Below are 24,045 nucleotides of genomic sequence, written 5' to 3' on the forward strand. Positions count from 1 at the left end.
AATCTGTTCAAAAAGTACCAGTAACTTTTCAGTTGCTAGGCATTAGATTGTATGTCATGTGACAGTTAATGCACAATGTTGGTTTAAGGGGGTGTTGGGGTGTAGCAGTACCTACAATCATTATTGTAGTATATCTATGTAAGCTTTTAACCGGCCAGTACCCGTAACATTGTCAAGGCAGAGCCCTTACAACATGTCCCATGATGCCTTAGACTGACAGTTCTACTGGTGCAGCCCAGTGTGGCTTAGACTTGCTCACAGGACACTGGACAGTGTGAACAGAAACAGCTGCTGTCAGGTGACTCCGAGCCGAAGATATGAGGCGCTAAATGAAGAGGAAATGGATGGTCCCTTTGTGCAAACAAAACAGCAAAATAGAACAAAAATATGGGAAAGAGGTTAGAGTGTGATAAGAAGCACAGTTCAAAGGGAAAATGAGATGCACATTGAAGTTTGATGATCTTTTGAAAATTGGATTTTCTTGTGGTTCCTGTGCTGAAAAATAGAGATTTGTTGTGCGCTACCTACCAGTATAGTTCTATTCCTTAGATAAGTTGTGCACTTGCTTTTCATTTCAAAATAAAGTGTTCTCTCTTTTCTTAAAAAATGTTTTAACATGATTAAATAGTGTTCTTTCATATACATAATTTATAAGGCTTAATATCTCTTTAAGCAGTAAAAGATGGCAGCAGCATGGTGGAGAATGAGTATTAAAGGGACATTAAACCCACATTTATTATTTCATGATTCAGAGAAGATCATACAATTGTAAACAACTTTCCAATTTAATTCTGTTGTCAAATTTTCTTCATACTCGTATTCCTTGTTGAAAAGCATATCTAGTTAGGCTCAGGAGCAGCATTGCATTACTGTGAGCTAGCTGCTGATTGGCGGCTGCATGCCTCTTGTCATTGGTTCACCTGGTGTATTCAGCTATTTCCCAGTGGTGCATTGCTGATACTTCAGCATTCAGCATACATTAAAATTGTATGCTCTATCTAAATCCTTAAAAAAAATGGACTTTCATGTCCCTTTAAAGAGACATTAAAATCTGCAGCACTATATTTCCTGTCATGTAGTGCTCTAGACGTGCATGCTACCTATCTAGATATCTCTTCAACAAAGAATAATTTGAGAATGAAGCAAAGTGGATAAAATAAGTACATTTAAAATTGTATTCTATATCTGAATCATGAAAGAAATGTTTTGGTTTCATGTCCCGTTAAGCACTACTTTGCAGTCCGTTTGCATAAAACAGAAATCTTTTAAAAACATTTAAACTGTATTTTTTTTCCTGCTTTCTTTACAAAGTTTTGCAGTCCAGTGACTAACCCCGTGAAAGCTTTTTGAGTGTTGTTTATCTCACCTCATTAGCTGTGGCCAGTTAGTGACCGGTATAAATGAGCTTCTGCATATATTAAGAAGTTACTGTGGGAGTTGTCCTTATCATCCATTGAGCAAATGTGACTCAAATATCAGAAAAAAACAAACACAACATACTGAAGACTTGATTGTTTGTTTATTATATGAATAATAGATTTTTTCAGGTAGATTAATGCTCATTGAATTTCTCTTTTAAGGAAATATTTTTGGAAGTACTTGAAATGTACAGCATCAAATGCTTCATTATGTTTATATTGCTGTGTACATATATTTCAGAAGGGCTTTCAATCAATGTTCTGTATTTTATGTTTTATTTTCAGCTCCTGGTACGATGAACCCCCACGCAGATAAAGGTTTGTTGTTTTCAACTAACAATTTTAACCTGGTGTCAGCACTTTTAGAGGAAGATGATTCTGGTATTACAATCCTTCCACCCCAGATTAGCACAGACAATGAGACAGCTCCAGAGCTGCCACAAAAAACCCGAGCACACCTACGTGAAACAAATACTCATCCAGTATGTCAGGGATGCAAAGGGCCCACGGACGAGACATTAAAGGACCCTGGGGTTAATGAAGTGAACAGAGAAGCTGACTCCAGTCAGCACCAGAATTCTTCAGAAATGGCAAGAGAAACAGAGCAGGCTCAAGAAGTCAGAGCAGAGGGAGTTTCGGAGACTTCAAGGTAAGTCACAACTTTCATTGAAACCTACTTATAATGTAGGTTACATATTTTATAATCTATTTGTGTGCACTTACCTCTGAGGAGAGGCGCACTGCAGAAACTGTTTTATTCTGATATAAAGATTATGTGCTCTAGTTTGTTAGAACACTTTTAATATTTTAATTTCTGACTCAAGATTACTATGTAGCTCCTGCAAAAGGCTTAAACACATAAGTTAAAGGGACATTCAACTCCAAAATTTGTATTGTTTAAAAAGATAGATAATCCCTTTATTCCCCATTCACCAGTTTTGCATAACCAAGATGGGTATATTAATATACTTTTAACCTGTTTAATTACCTTGTATCTAAACCTCTTTTGACAGTCCCGTGATCACATGACTTTTTATTTATTATTGATTGACTTGCATTTTAGCCAATTAGTGCAGTGTCAGCCACAACTCCACAGGCCTGAGCACAATGTTATCTATATGGCACAAATGAATTAGCAGTCTCTTGTTGTGAAAAGCTAATAAAAAAAAGCATGTGATAAGAGGCTGTAATGACTTAGAGACAGGTAGAAATGTAGTGGTTTAAATGTTATAAAGTATATTAATATAACGATGTTGGTTGTGCAAAGCTGGGGAATGAGTAGTAAAAGCGTTATCTTTTTAAACAATAACAATTTTAGTGTTGATTGTCCCTTTAAGCGCAGCCCAGGAGATGCAAGCAGTGACCAACCAGCAGCAGTCACATGACCACCCAGTCGCCAGTTGTGTTCTTTTTTTTTTTTTTTTTTTTTTTTTAAACTTATCTTGAAAATAACAACATTTTATTTTCAGAATTTTTTGCCATGGATTTCATATGCATTATAAAAAGTAGAATGTTCCTTTTAATATGTCTTTGATGGAACGGTCTACTTTGTGGGATATTGATATCAAGGGGCTTATTTATGAATGTCTGGCGGACATGATACGCTGTAGTGTATCATGTCCGCCAGACATTGCTGAATGCCGACAGCGTACGCTGTCGGCATTTAACATTGCACAAGCAGTTCTGGTGAACTTCTTGTGCAATGCCGCCCCCTGCATATTCTCGCAGGGGGTGTCAATCAACCCGATCGTATGCAATCGGGTGGATTGATGTCCGTAGCCTCAGAGGCGGCGGACGAGTTAAGGAGCAGCGATTTTAAGACCACTGCTTCTTAACTCCTGTTTCCAGCGAGCCTGAAGGCTCGCACGGAAACAGATACATTAGGGACCGTTCGGGGATTGATAAATCGGCCCCCAAATGTAAAACTGCTAAAGGACCTGTAAGGAGTCCAGTTTATGACACAATGTGCCGTATATATGTATAAGGAGAGTGCCCACATGCTTAAGTGTGATTAATATGTACAATGAACAATCTATAACGTTATAAAATAGATATCATCTTTACTAAATGAAAACAAGTAAATATAAAGTAAACAGGTAAATGTTAATGTATATTCGCATATATCAAAATAATATCCGGATTTAAAAGAATTATGAAAAAATAATCAGTGAAAAAATATATCCAGTAAAAAAATATAGTTAGTGAAAAGATATATGTTCTGTGAAAAAAATAGAGTCTGTGTAAAAAATATAATACAAAGAGAAAATGTTTAATCCATGGGAAATATAATCCGTGTTCGGAAGCTTCCAAATGGGGATAGAATCTTCCAAAAAATATAGTCTTGTATGTATGTTTCAAAAAATAAAAGTAAAAATATTACACGAGTGCCACGATGTTGTGAAGTGTGTTTTTAAAAAATAATAGAAAATATATAGTACAATAGCGGTTATAAAAATAACTCAAACTCAGCATACATTCTCTTTACCAGAAAACATAGTTTAAACACTCCTAGCTTAGTCGTCAGTGCGTTTCAGCCTTTTGATGTAAGCCTCTTTCAAGGCTCAGATTATGGACCACACTGCAATCAGAGGTAAAGTTGATTTGTATGTAGAAGTTGTATTCTTGTGCTCCACAAAGGAAATATTGAACAACCTGAAATGTGGGTGCTGATATATATTTGGCTATAAGTATTACTTCAGAAAGCAGTGCTTGGATGCTTATGAATTTATTTGATCTGTTTTCTTCTGATAAAGTTATTGTGCAACATTTTGATAGATACATTCTTGTTCTTCCTTTTTCTTACTTAAGTTAAGATTTTTTTTTCTTAATTTTAAGTTTCTACATCAGGGGTAAAATATAATTTCTTTCATAAGGTGGTAAGAGTCCCTGAGCCATTACTTCAAATCCTGGTCACTAGGAGGAGGTAAAGATTCCCAACATACCAAGAGCTTTTGATCCCTCTCATTTCCTTGACCATCTCAGTCTTATCTTTGCCTCCACAGGAGTAAGTAAAGAATTTAGGTGTTCCTGATTCTTTACTGATTGGAATTCTCACACCTACTTGAAACCTATTTTCCCCCCCTCATAGAGCCAGGAATAAGACAGAGGGGAGTATGGAGTACTGGATGGTGACTCCTCCTGCAAGTTAGTCACATACCTGCCACAGGTGTCATAGGGACTTCCCTTAGCCTCCCCCTGTTCGGCTGTTGCTGTACTACTCATGAGATATCCTCTGCAGTTGCTTGCACAGCTCTGATTGGGCTCTGTACTGGAGGCCGTATTTCTGCAGCTGAGAAAGCAAAGTAGAGGGGGCACATACAAGGTAAGTACCTTAGCACTCACATACCCCACAAGCTATTAGCAGCTGCATACACAGCCAGGGAACAGACATCACCACCTTATATAGCATATTAGAGTGTTGTGTGATTTTTCTAAGAGTGCACCTTTTTTGCCTAATATTTTATTATAATATTTTTATTATAATTTACTTCAATTTACTTAATTTTAACATTTAGTATTTAATAATATTTTTTATATATACGTTTTACAGCCCTTAGCCCGCAGCGGCTCTCAACAGCACTAGTAGCTTTTATAAGCTTGCAGGTGCTCTATAGAGCTGTGTTCTCAGTTCTTGGTAGTGCACTCTCTCTATTAGTGCGCTATGGAATTTTGAGTCGGGCTAGTAGCATGGGGTTACATTTTTCCCGTCACACTATTCCCTGCTTCATCTTGCTCTGTCTCTTAGCTGTTATTAACTGTAAGGGGTAAGATCCTAACATACCAACAGGACTTCAAACTCGTATTAATACTTTGATTATTGTGGCTTGTTTGTTTTATACTTTTACTGAAGGGGTATCTCTTAGGGGCCGATTTAGAAAAAAATTCCAGGTTTAGACGTGTTTTTCCATGGCAACACTTGCAGGGGCAGCCCTCATGGAATTCTATAAAAAAGGGGATGTCCCTGCGAGTGGCGAGTTGTCTCCCGTAGTAATGAGTAAAAGTTTACAATGGAGGATGAAGTACACAGGTAGAAACCAGTGTGTTTTTAAACTGGAATATTACGCCTAATACAAAACAAATGACGCTGTTTATAGTGTACTGTACCATAACTTCGCTGTTATTTTCGTATAGGTTTTTCTTTCAAAGTAATTAGTGTTTTGAGTATGTTGATAAAAGCTCGCCACCTTTTAACTGGCGAGTAAAAAACAGTGAGAACTGTAGTCCCAAAATGTTTTCAGAATTATGCTGAGATTTGAGAGAAAAATTTGCCCATGTTCAGCCCATATTACAAAAAACAACAATTATGCTTTGTATTTTGTACTTTTAAGTCCGAATTTCTTGCTTTTTATTTTTTGCGCATCCAATGTACTTAAAGGGACAGTCTAGTTAAAATTAAATTTGAGCATAGTTCAGATAGGGAATGCTGTTTTAAACAACTTTCCAATTTACTTTTAGCCTCAAATTTGCTTTGTTCGTTTGTAATCTTTGTTGAAAGCTAAACCTAGCTCGTATGCTAATGTCTAAGCCCTTCTCAGTGCATTTGAACACAGCTAGACAGCACTAGTCCATGTGTGCCCTATAGATAACATTGTGCTCACTCCTGTGGATTTACCTAGGAGTCAGCACTGATTGGCTAAAATGCAAGTCTGTCAAAATAACTGAAATAAGGGGGCAGTCTGCAGAGACTTAGATACAAGGTAATCAGGTTAGCGCTGCAGAACCTGTTGGCGCTCTACAAATACCTGATAATAATAAAATAATAATAATAATAATCACAGAAGTAAAAAGTATATTAATATAACTGTGTTGGTTATATAAAACTGGGGAATGGGTAATAGAAGGATAATCTATCTTTAAATAATAACAATTCTGGAGTAGTCTTCCCCTTTAAATTACAATTTACGCTGTGCATACTTTTTTATTTATTCCTGCGTAATTTACATACAAATTTTATGTTTTTTGTTTATAAATATAAATATATATGATTTTTGGTGAACAATATTTTTAGAATTTTTGATGTTCCCTAACAATACAATTTTTTTTCTTGCGTATTTTTGTGTGAATGGGTAAATTATGATTTAATTGTGCACTTTTGTAAAGTAAGCACCTCCTTCCCATACTGAAATGCAGTATACACTAGATACCCTGTTCTTAGGGTAAAAAGTGGCTTGATAAAATTCCACCAGGGAAATAGGACTGGCAAGCATTCTTATAGAATCTCATAAACCCAAAGTCTTTTTTCAAATCGGGTCATTATTCCTATTCCAGAATCGCTTCAAACACTGTTCTGTGTTTTAGCAATAATATTACACATTTCATTACTCCAGACTGTCCTGATACATCATTTTATATCCTGCTGTACTATATCTTGTCTTAAATTTTTTCAGAACCTGATTGGGTGGTTGTTTCGGCTCTGTGTCTACGTTTTTAGTGTAAGATGGAGCAGGCTGGAGTTGTCCTCACTTCTGTGTCTTCAGACCATTTAGAAGGAAAATCCACAGACCATTTATTTTTAAACTTAAAAGGGACAGTCAAGTCCAAAAAAACTTTCATGATTTAAATAGGGCATGTAATTTTAAAGAACTTTCCAAGTTAGTTTTATCACCATTTTTGCTTGGTTCTCTTGGTATTCTTAGTTAAAAGCTAAACCTGGGAGGTTCATATGCTAATTTCTTAGACCTTGAAGACTGCCTCTAATCTGAATGCATTTTGACCACTAGAGGGCATTAGTTCATGTGTTTCATATAGATAACATTGAGCTCATGCACGTGAAGTTACCCTGGAGTGAGCACTGATTGGCTAAAATGCAACTCTGTCAAAAGAACTTAAATATGGAGGCAGTTTGCAGAAGCATAGATACAAGGTAATTACAGAGTAAAAATGTTTTTTCTATAACAGTGTTGGTTATACAAAACTGGGGAATGGGTAATAAAGGGATTATCTTTCTTTTTAAACAACAACAATTCTGGTGTTGACTGTCCCTTTAAAAGTGTGCATTGCAAACTTGTTCCTGTATGTCCTCCAGCTCAACTTTGCAATACCTGGTTGGATCATATTATGCATAATCAATCTAATTAAACATTATCTTTCCCAATACCTCCATTCCAAGCCATCAGTCCAATTCTCCTATCTATATCTGATGGTATCTGATATATTCTCATAGTCCCTATTACATTCTAACTCTAAAACGTTGGTATCTTACCTATCAGTATTATTAAGGCCAATACTAAGCAACCTAATTCTACATTTCATTATAGAGGCGTATGTCCAACTCCTTTTAGTCTCTCATAGGAAGATGCTTCTCACTTTGCTCCAGGTTTTAAAGACTTTATTTACTCCCTCATTTCTAAAGTTTTGGCGGTTATGCCTCCTCCAAGTAAGGGCTAGATTACAAGTGGAACGCTAAATTGTTGCACTCCCGCAAACGTACAAATGTGCCTGTTTGCTTGAGCGCACTAATTAACCAGCCATTACAAGTTACATTACATTACAGCGAATGCTGCAAACAAATAAAGGAGCTTTCAGCATGCAGTATTTTATACTTCATGAATGAAAGTCATTTTATTTGTTCTAATGTTAAATCCTAGTGTTTCACAAACGCTAGGATTTACCATCACTTTAAGTTGAAAAATCTGCCACTAATTTTTCTCTCAGCAGTGAGGAACCTCATGACTCTTTTAAAGATTCAGATATTTCTGAAGTTTTGAAGGTGAATTTCATACTGAGTATTTATTACATTTTTGTCCTGGAAGGTACAGTTTCTGTTTGCGATTTCTTCTGCTAGAAACGTTTTTTAATTATCCGCTTTATCTTGCTATGTTCCTTATCTTATTTTCCATCAGGATAAGGTAGTTCTTCGTACTTAATACAGTTTTCTACCTAAGGTAGCATCTCCCGATAATATTAACAACTAAATTGTAGTTCCTTCTTTGTGTCCTAACCCAATTCTAAAGAGCAGGGTGGATTTGATTTAAATCAATTTTATTTAAATCATGATTTAAATCAGCAGTCAGTAAGTCTGATTAAAATCAATTTAAATCATGGTTTTGATTTTTAGACTAATAACTTTTCTTATTATTTTTCCGGTTATATCAGACCATTACTGATTTGGTTATATATCATTAGATATGCATAGGTAAATCATTGAAATGAATGAAATTATTGGGAGCTGAACAATCTCCAGTTTAATAGGTTAATCGTTATTTTGATCAACTTTTCAGCCATACTTTATTGGAAGGACAAAAATAATGATTACCTTTAAAATACAATTTAACAATAACAAGGTAGAAGGGTCACCTCTTAGCAAAACAGTGTTTTAGTAAAACAATTTAAATAGTATTATTTAACTAAAACAATAACATTATATTTCATTTTTAATGCTTGTCCTTCTCTCCTCACACTTAGGTCCTTGTGCAGATCTATTCTGCTCCATACAAGATTCTATTCAGTGAACTTCTGGAAACATAGTTTGGGTTTATTCTGTGTACATAGATTTGCAGGGGAACAATGACATTAAAGAGACTGTCAAGTCAAAATTAAACTTCCATGATTCAGAAAGAACAGGCAATTTTTAACAATTTTCCAATTACATTTTTCAACAAAGGATACCAAGAGAATGAAGCAAATTTGATCATAGATGTAAATCTGAAATCTGAAAATTGTATGCTCTATCTAAAACCCAAAAGTTTTCTTTCATGATTATGTCCCTTTAAGGTCTATTTCTCAACTCTGTGGGGCCAATTTACCAAAGTGCTAGCGGACATGATACGATGCATACTTAGTCAGCATTTATCATTGCACAAGCAGTTCTGTTGAACTGCTTGTGCAATAACTGTTTATTTTTAGTGTTGTTGTATACATTATTATTGTTCTTATTACATTATGTTACATTTATTTTGATTGAGAGCACCCCCTTGAGGATTGGTCCTCAACAACATGTAGAACAGCTGCCTGGCAAGTAGTGTGCTCGTGATGACTGTGGAAATCTGCCAAATTCCACTGGAACAATGTGCAACACAAAAATGTCCACAGCACAACTTGCTTAAAAAGTGTCGTTATTGACAATTCATTTGTCAATAAAGACACTTTTTAAGCAAGTTGTGCTGTGGACATTTTTGTGTTGCACCTTGAGGATTGGTGTGCTTCCACACCCCATATCTATATATTTTGCTTGTGCAATGCCGCCCCTGTAGATTCGCGGCCAATCGGCCGCTAGCAGGGGGTTCAATCAGCCCGATCGTATAGGATCGGGTGGATTGAAGAACGCAGCCTTAGATGCAGCGGACAAGTTATGGAGCAGCGGTCTTTAGGCTGCTGCTTCATAACTACTGTTTCCGACGAGCCTGTAGGCTCGCGCAGAAACAAGGGCATCAAGCTCCATTCAGAGTTTGATAATTCCACCACTGTATGTTTATGTTATAACATTTTTGGTGTGGAGAATGGGCATGTTATTTCTGCAGACACAAATTCACAGTTTTGAGAACTACAAAACCAATAATATGTGATAATATCTTCAAGATAGAAAAATTGCCCAAAATAATCTGACAGAAACGTCTGGGAGAGCATGACATTGTGAATGGATTAATGGAATTAATTGACCAAAAAAATTAAACATTACAGCCATGAATATACAGCATCTTACTTTATAATTAGGACTAATCCATATTTCAGGATAAAAAAACTTTAGATTATAATGCATCTTAAATAGAAACTATCTTTAGATAGATTTTTTTCCTCTAAATAGCATTTCATTTTTTAAAAAAAATTACTATTCAACTAAAAAAAATCTGATTTGTTTTATTTAAAAAAAAAAAAAAAATCATTGATTTTTATCCACCCCGCTAAGGAGAGAATTTTACACAATTTAGATGTGGTTAGGGCTTTAACATTCTATTTACAAGCCACAAAAGATTTTAGATAAACTACAAGTCTATTCACAGGTCCACAAAGGAGTAAAAAAGTAAAAACTGTTACCCTAGCTTCTTGGTTAAATAACTTACAGCTAGATTACGAGTTGTGCATTAAGGTAAAAAAGAAGCGTTTTCAGGTCCTAACGCTGCTTTTTTACACCCGTCTTGCAGGTATAGGTGTACCGCACACTTTTTTGACCTTACCACAAACCAACTTACGTAAATTTTATAAAGGCTTTTTTCTATGGGACTTTCATAGCGCCGGTATTACGAGTCTGTCCTAGGAGGCCAAAAAGTGAGCTGTACAGCCTCTACCGCCAAGATTCGTAATGCATTTTAAAGTCAGTAGTTATGAGTTTAACGCTACAAAGCTGTAGCATAAAACTCATAACTAAAGTGCTAAAAAGTACACTAACACCCATAAACTACATATTAACCCCTAAACCAAGGCCCTCTCACATCGCAAACACTAAAATAAAAATTATTAACCCCTAATCTGCCGCTCCGGACATTGCCACCACTAGAATAAACATATTAACCCCTAAACAGCCGCACTCCAGCCTCGCAAACACTAGTTAAATATTATTAACCCCTAATCTGCCACCCCTAACATCGCTGCCACTTACATTATACTTATTAAAGCCTAATCTGCCGTCCCCAACGTCGCCAACACTATTCTAAATTTATTAGCCCTTTAAACCTAAGTCTAACCCTAACCCTAACACCCCCTAACTTAAATATAATTTAAATAAATCTAAATAAAATTAATATCATTAACTAAATTATTCCTATTTAAAACTAAATACCTATAAAATAAACCCTAAGCTAGCTACAATATAACTAATAGTTACATTGTATCTAGCTAAGGGTTTTTGTTTTTTTACAGGCAAGTTTGAATTTATTTTAATTAGGTAGAATAGTTACTAAATAGTTATTAACTATTTAATAACTACCTAGCTAAAATAAATACAAATTTACTTGTACAATAAAACCTAACCTAAGTTACACTAACACCTAACACTACACTACAATTAAATAACTTATCTAAATTAAATAAAATTAAATAAATTAAATACAATTAGCTAAATTACAAAAAAAACAAACACTAAATTACAGAAAATAAAAAACAAATTACAAGATATTTAAACTAATTACACCTAATCTAAGATCCCTATCAAAATAAAAAAGCCCCCCCAAAATAAAAAAAAAACCTAGCCTAACCTAAACTATCAATAGCCCTTAAAAGGGCCTTTTGCGGGGCATTGTCCCAAAGAAATCAACTGTTTTACCTGAAAAAGAAATACAAACAACCCCCCCAACAATAAAACCCACCACCCACACAACCAACCCCCCAAATAAAAGCCTAACTAAAAAAACCTAAGCTCCCCATTGCCCTGAAAAGGGCATTTGGATGGGCATTGCCCTTAAACGCTGCGGAATCTGTTGGTGCTATACAAATAACCGATAATAATAATAATAATAAAAGAGCATTTAGCTGTATTGCTGCCCAAAGCCCTAACCTAAAAATAAAACCCACCCAATACACCCTTAGAAAATCCTAAGTCTTCATCCAAGCGGCAAGATGTCCTCAACGAAGCCGGCAGAAGTGATCCTCCAGACGGGCAGAAGTCTTCACTCAGACGGCATCTTCTATTTTCATCCTTCCAACGCGGAGCGGCTCTATCTTCAAGACATCCATCGCGGAGCATCCTCTTCTTCCGACGTCTTCTTGCTGAATGAAGGTATCTTTAAGTGACGTCATCCAAGATGACGTCCCTTAGATTCCGATTGGCTGATAGAATTCTATCAGCTAATCGGAATTAAGGTTGAAAAAATCCTATTGGCTGATGCAATCAGCCAATAGAATTAAACTTCAATCCTACTGGCTGATCCAATCAGCCAATAGGATTGAGCTTGCATTCTATTGGCTGCTTCAATCATATTTAATTGTAGTGTAGTGTGTTAGTGTAACTTAGGTTAGGTTTTACTTTACAAGTAAATTTGTATTTATTTTAGCTAGGTAGTTATTAAATAGTTAATAACTATTTAGTAACTATTCTACCTAGTAAAAATAAATACAAACTTGCCTGTAAAATAAAAATAAACCCTAAGCTAGATACAATGTAACTATTAGTTATATTGTAGCTAGCTTAGGGTTTATTTTATAGGTAAGTATTTAGTTTTAAATGGGAATAATTTAGGTAGTGATAGGAATTTTATTTAGATTTATTTGAACTATATTTAAGTTAGGGGGTGTTAGGGTTAGGGTTAGACTTAGGTTTAGTGGTTAATAAATTTAGAATAGTGGCGGCAACGTTGGAGACGGCAGATTAGGGGTTAATAAATGTAGGTAGGTGGCGGCGATGTTAGGGGCAGCAGATTAGGAGTTAATAAATATAATGTAGGTGTCAGCGATTTTGGGGGCAGCTGATTAGGGGTTCATAAGTATAATGTAGGTGGCGGCGATGTCCGGAGCGGCAGATTAGGGGTTAATAAGTATAATGCAGGTGTCGGCGATGTCGGGGGCGGCAGATTAGGGGTTAATAAATGTAAGATTAGGTGTGTTTAGACTCGGGGTTCATGTTAGGGTGTTAGGTGTAAACATAAAATGTGTTTCCCCATAGGAATCAATGAATTGATGTCTATGGGGAAATCGTGCACAAGCACGTAAAACTAGCTCACCGCTGACTTAAGCAGCGCTGGTATTGGAGTGCAGTTTGGAGCAAAATTTTGCTCTACGCTCACTTCTTGCCTGTTAACACCGGGTTTATAAAAACCCGTAATACCAGCAATGCAGGGAAGTGAGCAGTGAGAATAAACTGCAAGTTAGCACCGCACCCCTCATAACGGAAGACTCGTAATCTAGCCGTTAATTCATAAAGCTGACTTGTGTAAGTGGGTAAACATCCCCCAGAATGCATCACAGTTCATTCTACCAGGTCATTTTCCACTTCTTGGACATTTAAAAATTAAGCTTCTGTGGAACAGATTTGCAAAGCAAGTTACCTGGTCTTCGTTACACATGTTCACAAGTTATTAAAAGCTCTTGGTATGTTGGGAATCTTTGCCTCCTCCTATTGGCCAGGAATTGAATCCCAGGAGTAATGGCTTGTGGACTCTCACCACCATGACAGAAATTAGTTTATTAGGTAACCATAAATTAGGTTTTTTTTAGACTTAACTAATTAACATATGCACTAAAAAGTGTACTCGGAATGAGTGCTGAAGAACACTTGTGATATTTGAAGCAAGAGAGTTGCAAACTAAATATTATTTGCTTCATCCTAGCTCTGAAGATTGTGTTGCAAATGACAGTGGGCAAGATCTGGAAGCTGCAAGGCAATTGGCATATCGGCTGTTCAACTTGGATGGTTTTGAAAGATTTCAGGTAGCTTCTTATCTCCAAAAAAAGTAAGTATTTCTAAGGATGAGATGGTTACCATAAGCCCATATGCCAAGTCAGTAAAGTCCTAAAATAGTAGTTTCATACCTGTAAAAAATTACCTTATAATTTTAGGCCACTGTTCCATAAATAAATTAAAAGGGGCTGTCTTCTAAAAAGTATTTTTTGGTGGTCCTCCTTCAGGGCCTGATATTAAAAACCTCGCCGCTTAGGCGAGATATTCGAACAAGTCTCGTCCGTACGGTGAGACCCTTAAAAAATAAAAATTTATCACAAATTTTATCTTGAGAAACATTTATGTTGCTATGTAGTGTTCTTTATGTGAAACAGAGACTCCTACATTAAAATACACGGTCTAAAAAATATCCCAGAGAATTTGTGCGATTTCTCTCCATGCACAATTTTCAATATCAGGCCCTCAGTGTTGAGCTCCATGTTAAGGAAAATTTGAATCCATGATGAAGTTATCCATATGTAGAAAAACAAGTTTTTTTTTCATTCTCTATTTAATATTAACCCTTTTACTGCTAAGCCTTTTTTTCACCCCAGTGCTAAACCAACTTTGATCTTTTTTGCTACCTACAATTAAACTCTATTGTAGGTCAAATTTCAGTGAGTGACCCACGCTAATTCTAAAAAAAATTCCAGCTGGCCCAGCAGATTTACAATATACCATTATTATATTTATAATTCATGGCATAATTTTTGCTTAGATTTTAATAAATAATATCGAAAATCGCCACGTGACCACTGCTGTTACTGTGATCACCTTACTAAATTATCATAAAGGGTAGGCACATGTGAAATAGGGGCCCATACAGACTTTTACAGGCCCATTTATCAAGCTCCGTACGGATCTTGAAGGGCCGTGTTTCTGGCGAGTCTTCAGACTCGCCAGAAACACAACTTATGAAGCAGCGGTCTAAAGACCGCTGCTCCATAACCCTGTCCGCCTGCTCTGAACAGGCGGACAGGAATCGCCGGACATCAACCCGATCGAATACGATCGGGTTGATTGACAGCTCCCTGCTGGCGGCCGATTGGCCGCGAGTCAGCAGGGGGCGGCGTTGCACCAGCAGCTCTTGTGAGCTGCTGGTGCAATGTTAAATGCGGAGAGCGTATTGCTCTCCGCATTTAGCGAGGTCTTGCGGACCTGATCCGCAGTGTCGGATCAGGTCCGCAAGCCCTTTGATAAATGGGCCTGTTAGGGTTTATAATATAGATTACAGAGGCCCCATTCTACAATACAGAAATAAAAACACTTTTTTTTCTTGCAATCTGTTCATTGTTACCACAGTGATCACCTGACTTTACAGACAAATTTCAATCTTCTTTTGAGAGAGGGACTTGTCTACTAGAAAATAAACTTTCCTAGGGGTCTCTAGCCATACAAAATATCTTTTTATTGCACATATAATTCCCAAGCAAATCCTCATGTGTTTGATTTGTTTTGTTTTTTATTATTTTAAAAATATCTGTTGTGTGGTACTGCTCAAATACCATCACCATTTGAAAGTGCAGGCGATTCTATTTGAATTGAGTGGCCTTGGAGATTTGTAGCTGCTAAGTGAGGTGAGATTGCAGGGTTTCTAACCCCATACAGCTCCTTTGCAGCTACACTAAGCTTCCCGGTTTTACCCCCTTTGTGATGTCACCACATGCATACCTAGTGATGTCACCTGCACTCCCAAGAAGCACAGGAGTGCCGCCCGGTGCCCACTAAGCCACCAATGATCCCCAACCTGTAGTGCGGGGGTTCACCAAAAACAGCGTTTTAACGGCGATCCCCCTGTATAACGAAAAGGACTCATCATGCTTTTGCATTGCTTGTCATACGCATTGAAGTAGTTAAAGGGATGTAAAACAAGTTGGGATAGAGACAAAATATAATAATATGTACTTTAATTACTTTACCTGCAAATTTATACTGCAGTGCCTGGCCATTAACCCTTTCTTTTAAGTTTCCGAATTGTAAAGCTCTAACTCCCCCCACACATTTCCTTCTTTGGCTGTATCTATATCTATTGTTGCTTTGGTAGAATGCAAAGGTGCACAGTGGTTATCTGCTGGAGCATGCCTAGAAGCTGTGAACTCATTTGAAATACAATGCCTGTTTCTAAATGCTGATAAGGGGGGCGGAGCAGAGTGCTCCAGACAGCAGGGCTATTTAAGTATTTTTGCTTATTTTTGAAAATTATTTTAAAATACTTGCCAGCATTTTTTAAACATTTTTTTTATGCAAACTATTTTTACTTGATATGCACAGATCTCAACATGGTTTATGGCACTTTAATGAAAATTCTCACACTTTTTAAAATGTTTCTACTTGTTGGAAATCGAACAAGGTTAATGATAATTTGTGGTTTGTTTGAGTATCTGAAGCTTGCACATAAGCACATTAAGTGTAACTATTTGCCCATTTTTCTCTTATAAAATGTTTTCTATGTATTATTCACATGCTGATTACCTTCAGGAATCTTAGCCTTTATTATTTTTACTTTTCTTATAGTAATGAATTTAGTGCCATAGTGGCAGAAGAATATCTTTCACTCTTCGACTTTACTGGAAAGACTTTGGATGTTGCTCTTAGGTGAGAAAATTAATTAAAATATTCTATTTATGTTGCATTTTAAGGGGATAGCTATAATTCTTAAATTCTTATATTGGTGATCCCCATTATAAGGGGGCAATTGCTATTAATACTCTTTATATAGTAGTTTAGTTTTGTTTATGGCATTTATCCATATACTAAACCATGTGTAAAAGGATTGTATACTTTATTGTGAGTCCACAAGAACAGCACATGTGGGGCTATATTTCCTGTCCACCAGTAGTAGGCAAAAACACCCTGCATTCTAGAGCTTTGCTCCACTTGATACTCACAGCAGTCCCCTATGATACTATTTACTACTACTATAGTTAATGTTTTGATTCCATAAGAAGAAGGTGAATTCTTGTGTTCCAATATTTACATCACTGAAAGGGGTTCTTTAACCAATCCGAGACCCATTATCCCCTTAACAGTTCCTTTATAGACAGCGGGAAGTACAAGAATTCAACCAGAAAGTGTCAGAGTCCCCCCAGTGTGCTAACTCTTTAGATCCTTGTGCCTGTGCTTCTACTTCCTTGAATGGGCCCTTCTACTAAATGCAGACTGCAGCAGCTGCAGTCTTTACTCAAGAAAGGTAAACAAGTGTTACAGATAAATTATTTACCTTCTGTGGCTCAACAGCTAGTTCACTGAACATCTGCTTAGTATTCACATATCCAGAGGGTATCACATGTATTTTAACCACTTTGGCACATTTTTTGGCAATTTGGCAAGAGGCTCCGTAACCAGCACTAGTGCTGATAGTTGTGAGCATAAGTCTCACACTGCAGCCTCACCTCAGAAACTAGCTATTTGCATAGTGTTTTAGTCTGGCAATGTCAGGACATTCCTCAGTGGTGCACAAAGCGATAACTGTAAGTAAAGCGTGGCTGTGTCAACTTCAATTTAGTGTGATTACCTCTCTGAGCTTACATCTTAAGACACATCCTTAAAGGATGTCCAGGATTGTGTTCAGCTAGTTAAGACTGCTTACAGTTTAGTTTAAGATGCAGTAGTGGAGACATTTTGCATTAAGAGCTCTGCCATTGTTGTACTTAATACTATTATAGCTTTGGACACTGATGGTAATACAGCATTTCTGCCACAGAGCAAGTGTAGAAATATGAGATTATACTTTCTTTTGACAATCTAGGTCCCAAAAAACTACTCCTGCTTCAACCCAGTCAGCAGGTTCACTAGTTTAAGACCAAGTAGGCTAAGGTGTCTGCTTCCAGTGGAGTGCAGATTGTGACTTTTTCGGAAGGTCTGTCTCAGACCCATGGGAGTCTTAAAGATGCAGAATCAGTTTCTGATCCAAGCAATCTTGAGAGAGATTCCTTCTCTCTTATGTAAGCCAATTAAGGTAAGTGCCTTCCTATCTTGATGGCAGAACTAGAGGCAAAGGGAGTTATTGCCCCAGTTCTGTTAACAGAACAGGGCCAGGGGTTTTACTCCAAAATGTTCTTGGTTCCTAAAGAGAGGATGTTTCGACCCATTCTGGATCTCAAATCTCTAAACAGAGCAAAGCAAGATGAAGCTGGAAACACCATGTGTTCATTTACAGCACACCCCCTTCCATCTGTAGTTTAGTGCATGGAGGTAGTGAGGATGATGGTTGCTTCATCAGATTTTTTCTCTCGGTTTAACCTGAGACCTCAGTAGCTGTCTCTGCTTTGTCAGGGAAATGGAGATCACAAGGATTTGTCTTGTGACAGATCCTAACCTACACACCTTCAGAATGTCCAACTAAGTCCCTAATACCTGTTACACTTACATAATGACTAACCTACACTCTCCTGGAACATCCACGCTAACTCCCACATACAGCCTACTGTCAGAAAAATCCCTGACTATAATAAACTATACTAAATAATAAACCTCCCCATTATAACTATGAAGCTATGTCGCTAAATTTATAATCAATGTTTAAATAATGTGTCTCCAAGATGCGCTAAAACACTGGCGGCCGACCGCTGGAGGGCCAGCAAAGCCTAGCCGGGCTCCTGTAAACTCAGCACTGGATGGAATTGAGCCTCAGTCCACTGCTTCTTTAAAGTGGTGCCGATTGAGCAGGATGCAGGGGATAAAGTTGTCCTTACAGTATGTTGTCTGCAATTTGATGAGGCACCTAGGGATACCACTTGTTGTCTGGAAGAAATGGGGGACCCATCAATTTCGACCCTCCAGCGTTTATCACATCTCCTTGACAAAATGTGCATTGTCATGTACAACGTAGATTATTTAAAGTATTTTAGATATCTTAAAAAATGTATTTAATGTCGGCTTGTTATTATTTCAATCATAAATATATATTTGAAAATATATGTTTATGTTTAAAATAATAGAACGAACGCATCATTAAATACCTTTTACTCTATTGATATATACAATACTTTAAACAATATGTATTGAACATGACTATGCATATCCTTTAAACATTCACCCCTAAACTGTCATAACCTAAAACTAATGCTAGATATGTATAATGCATGTTGTTTAAATATTTGCATATAAATTAAAATGTTATGAATGTTACTTGTGTTTATTATTTGTTATTAAAAAAACATTATAATTAACATTATAGTTCTACATAACAGCATGCCTGTTATGTAGAAATATAATTTAATGTTACTTTATTTTAATGTATATGCAATACTTAAAGCATTATGCAATATACATGCATAACAGTTTAAACATTGAACATTGAATGTCAATGTAAGGCCTCACTACAATAGATCTACAATGTTTGAAATAAAATGTATGGTCATATATAATGCATATTAGTTTAAGTATTGGATATATAAATTAAAATGTAGATATTCTTGCTTGATGCGTTTATTATTTTAAATATAAATAATTTTAAAAATAGATATTTATGTTATAAAAGACAGTTGCATTGTAATTATGGTATTACATAACTGCATGCCTGTTATGTAATAAAATAATTGTAATACTAATGCCTTTGTAACATAAATATCAATTTTAAAATATATATTTATGTTTACAATAAAAAATTTTTAAAAAATACATATTAATTAGCGCTGCGGAATCTGTTGGCGCTCTACAAATAACTAATAATAATAATAGTAATAATAATAATAATAATAATTTATATATAATAGTTAAAAGAATATGAATCATAAATAAGAATGCATATTTTTTTTTAATTGTAGATAAATGCACTATTAACCCCTAAGCTGCTGTAACCTAATCACCTAATCAACCCCCATACAGGTATGGGGAGTGGTTAGGAGATTAAGCCCTAAAAATGACTATCAATAATCACCTAATCAATCCCCATAAAGGTATGGGGGGTGGTTATGAGATTAAAGCTTAAACCGCCACCTCCAAATGCAAACTAGAACTACGCTAACACCTAACCCCTCCTCTAAACTAACAGCCCCTAAGTTACAATAAAAAAAAATCTAAGTTACATAATATAATAAACTACAGTATCCAAAAAAAACCCACCATTATACCTAATACTTCTACATGCTTCATAAAATAATAAGCCCACTCAAAACAAACAAAAACCCTAACACTAAAATTAATTACAATAGCCCTTAAAAGCGCCTTTTGTAGGCCCTAAAGTGATTTCAGCTCTTTAACATATTTTTTTTTTACAAAACCCCCCTCTTCAACACAAGTTTCCCCCACCCCCCAAAATAACAAAATCTACCTGAAAAAAACTATCCTAAAAAATAAAATTAAAAAAAAGCCTATTCTTAAAAAAAAAAACACTCTGAAAAAAACCCTAACCCAAAAAGTTGTACTCACCGTTGGGAAATCTGTCTCCTCTTGATCCGCCATTGAGCCCTTTTTGTCCTAGTGCCGGAAGGCCATTTTCGTGGAGGTGGACTTCAGCAGCCTCTTCCGCCGCCTTCGCTCTGCAATCTTCTCTCATGTCTGGGTCCTCTTCGTCCAGGCTCCTGGCGCTGGAGGCCCATCTTCACAGAGGTGGAGTTCGGCAGCCTCTTCAGCCGCCTTCGATCTGCATCTTCTTTTCTTCAGCTCTCTTCAGGGAGCCCTAGTCTTCATGCGGTCGCCGCTGCACACTGAAATCCCAGAAGCACGGAACCATTTAATCCTGATTTACTGTTTTTTAATCAGTCAATCCCTATTGACTGATTTTAATCAGCCAATAGCAAGAAAATTTTTAAATCTAATTATCCTTTTCTAATTATCCTAAACTCTGGAATGTAGATGTGTTTTACATCCTTCTGGTGGAAAGAAGAAGTATATCCCACGTGTGATTATATCATGGACTTTTACAATCATGGAAAAATAAAATGTTTTATTATGTAAGCATATTTTTCTTTTGTAAGGTGGTGAGAGTCCACAAGTTCATTACTTCTGGGATTCAACTCCTGGCCCCCAGAAGGAGGCAAAGATTCCCAAAACTCCCACGAGCACTTTATCCATCCCACCTCACTGTTTTGCCAGTCTAACGTATAGCCAAGTAAGGTGAAGTGGAAAGGTAGGAAAGGACAGAATAGGGAAATGAGGTGCAAAACTAGAACTGTAGGTCTGGGTGGTCCAGGCCTTCTGAAAAAACTCAATAATCTGCCTCCAAGATTAAGTGGCGGGCTTAGACTTATTCCTTAAGGAAAAGGGTTTTTTTAAATGAAAAAAATGATTTTTTGGCTCCTAAATTGATGAAAGTTATAAAAACTATTAGGAGTCCTGCTTTTTTCATTATATCTTTTATCCTGAGGGAGAAAAGCTCCTCTACCTCAAGACCATGACCAATAAAATTTTGCCTTGAGAAAGTCAAAAGTCTAGACTTACAGCTTACCATAATTTCAGTCAAAAGGAGTTTTGGAAATATTTGCCTCCTCCTAGTAGCCAAGAGCTGAATCCCAAAAGTAAAGAACTTGTAGACTCTCACTACCTCAAAAAAATTAATTTATCAGGTAAGCACACATTTTGTTTTGTTACCATGTTGTGTGTCTCATTCATTTTCTCATGGCAATGTATGTACTATACCTTATTTATTTAATATTGATCATCTCTGGAGAATTAGCTCAGGGATTGTTGTTCATATAGTGTCTATGACCCATCACAGGTCACTAATGAAGGAACTGGTGCTTACCGGAGAAACTCAAGAAAGAGAACGTGTCCTGCTTCACTTCTCAAAACGGTGTCATAACTCCAATCCCAATGACTTCAGCTCCTCAGGTGAGAGATTGTGTTGGTATGCTATTGAAGCTGTGTTAGGTGCACCTACATCAGCTACATGTCGTTATATTAATTTCCCTGTATTGTCTACTATGTATTAGATGTAAAGTGACTTTCTACCAGAGCACATGTCTTGATCACAACATTTTAGGTAATCATACATTGTATGCTTCTCGTACAAGTGAATTTTGGCACATGCCAACTAGGTCTGTGCTGAGGATAACAGGAATTATCCACCTATACCTGCATATCTATACCTTTAGATATAAATGTATTTTACATGAACTTTATCAGATATATATAGAAATATATATTTTTCGATTTAGATTTTAATGTGGTTGGGTTAGCGTACATGAAAACTCAGTAATTTTAAAACGCGTTATTGGAATATTAAATATAAAAAAAAATTAAATTTTAATAATTTCTAATAATTTTTAGTAAATTTATTTTAAATATTGTATTTGTAATAACGTGTTTTAAGATTTTTAGGTCTTCATGTACGCTATCCCGGTTCACAATGCACAAAACGCAAATATTTAAATACATATGAACACACATCTATACGTATATATATATTTATTGAAATTCTTTTCTATAAAGCTTGTTTTGTGTTTGGGGGACAGCAACATTCCCAGTGACTAGTGCAGCACATAACTAAATATACCGCTGATTTCTTGGCAGATGCTGTGCATACTCTAACTTGTGCCCTGATGCTTCTGAATTCCGACTTACACGGACAGGTACACTTTTGAGCACTTTGAGCTGTTGTATGTCTATAGTGAAAGTTAGGACTACATCCCCATTGTATAGCTGCATATAAAGGCCAGGTAAGAGAATTAATGCCATCATGTACTAAAAGGGCTATTACTATAGGTTTTAGGAGGCCTGAGTCCAATACACAGTTTTTGGAGTAAAGGGGATACTTTCATGACATATATTGGTATTATTATAACAGTGGAGAAAGTCGTATTACTCTATTTTCTGGGGGGAAGGGTGGTATGACATCAGGAGGTAAACTTATGTTACGCAGCTTACTGGAATTAGTGCTCATGTGGGTATCTATGCATTTACTGGCCTAATTAAAATTTTTGCCCAATTAGTAAAAGTGGGCACGGGGAGAAAAATGTAGTACAGGTAGAAAACCATGTATCTAAACTGCTCAAGACCAGAAACATTTTTGGATTTCGGAAATTCGGAATAGTTTGGATTTTTGAATATTTGTTAATATTTGTAAATATTTGTAAAATGGGACAGCTTAGAGCGGGGATGGAACCAAGTGTAAACAACTATACATTATGTAATTTATGCAATATTTACTTGTCATTATACAGCTTATTCATGCAACGTAAAGGTAGTTTTATATCATTTTTAATACTTTTGCATACATAGTGCCCTCAGAAAGATAGTACAGTACTGTAATCAGAAAGGTAACAGTTGTTTTAAATAAATATAGACTATTATTTGCATTTTATAACACAAAAAAAACAAACCAAAGACACAGCCAGAGACGATTGTGACTTACAGGTAGGGAAGAGAGTAATTTTTGCTAATTTTATTTTAAAGTGATTGTTAAGTATAACACAATACTGAGCAGTAAATAAATGTAATCTTTAAAACAGGGGCACTTTCATTTATTACAATTTGAAAAGACGCTTTCTGTTTTAAAGTGTTTCCCTCTTAGTTAAAGTAAACATACTGCTGTTCCTCCACCCGCATCTCCTACCTTCTTTAGCATATAATTGACCAATCCAGCTAATAAATGAAAGTTCTCCTATTTTAAAGATTACATTTATATACTTTCCAGTATTGTGTTATACTTTCAAGCAAGAAAAATCCCCTGATAATTAAATCAGAGAGGTACGGGTGAGCAAAACTGTCTCCTAAATCCCTCCTATAGTAATATATACATAAAGGAGGGCAGTGCCTAGTGCCTGTGTATAGAATTAGAATAAAGAGGGGGAGAAGCACTATTGTGGCACACTTAATACTAATAAGGGGTGACAGATGGAACCATAATCACGGGAGGAACTGGGGGAAAGCAGTTGGATAATTAAAACTTAACTTTTACTCAAAATCTATATTTAAAAAAAGAGGGGGGGGGAGAATACATTTAAAAACAAGTAAAAAAACATATAAGGATGGCTGCTCCCTAAATAATGGAGATGTACTATTAATTCCCAATCCGGTTAGCAAAGAAAGAAGCGCATATCAGCAGATATATAAGAGATGAAGTTCAACTTAAGGTAGCGATAGAATTAAGATATCCAAATCATCAGCCAAAGTGGCTGATACCTATTACCTCTAATACAACTACCAGAACTCCAAATCTTATCATTAAGTTTCACATCAGAAATGGTTGTAGCTATTACCGTTTATTACCATTGATAAGCTACCACAACAATAGCTATATAATGATATTAATGTGACTGGCGTAGATTTAAAGCTATAAATTTCACAGCAAAACTTGCTGGAACTGTTACAATTTAATACCATTACTAAGCTACCACAACGCCAGCTGCCTAGACAGAGCTTAAACTTAAATAAGAG

The 24,045-nt window shown here is 36.2% G+C and overlaps 1 protein-coding gene across 3 annotated transcripts in view; it reads left to right on the forward strand.

Moving 5' to 3' along the window:
- The window catches only part of LOC128663458 (PH and SEC7 domain-containing protein 4), a 139,436-nt gene that overhangs the window by 92,355 nt on the left and 23,036 nt on the right, over window positions 1–24,045 (forward strand). For all 3 annotated transcript variants that reach the window (XM_053717793.1, XM_053717795.1, XM_053717794.1), the window contains exons 4-8: window positions 1,704–2,067; window positions 13,616–13,738; window positions 16,240–16,320; window positions 21,386–21,498; window positions 22,180–22,238. In XM_053717793.1, coding sequence (XP_053573768.1) covers window positions 1,704–2,067; window positions 13,616–13,738; window positions 16,240–16,320; window positions 21,386–21,498; window positions 22,180–22,238 — 740 coding nt within the window. The remainder of the gene's footprint in view (window positions 1–1,703; window positions 2,068–13,615; window positions 13,739–16,239; window positions 16,321–21,385; window positions 21,499–22,179; window positions 22,239–24,045) is intronic.

This window comes from Bombina bombina, chromosome 6 (assembly GCF_027579735.1).
Source record: "Bombina bombina isolate aBomBom1 chromosome 6, aBomBom1.pri, whole genome shotgun sequence".
NCBI classification, from domain to species: domain Eukaryota; kingdom Metazoa; phylum Chordata; class Amphibia; order Anura; family Bombinatoridae; genus Bombina; species Bombina bombina.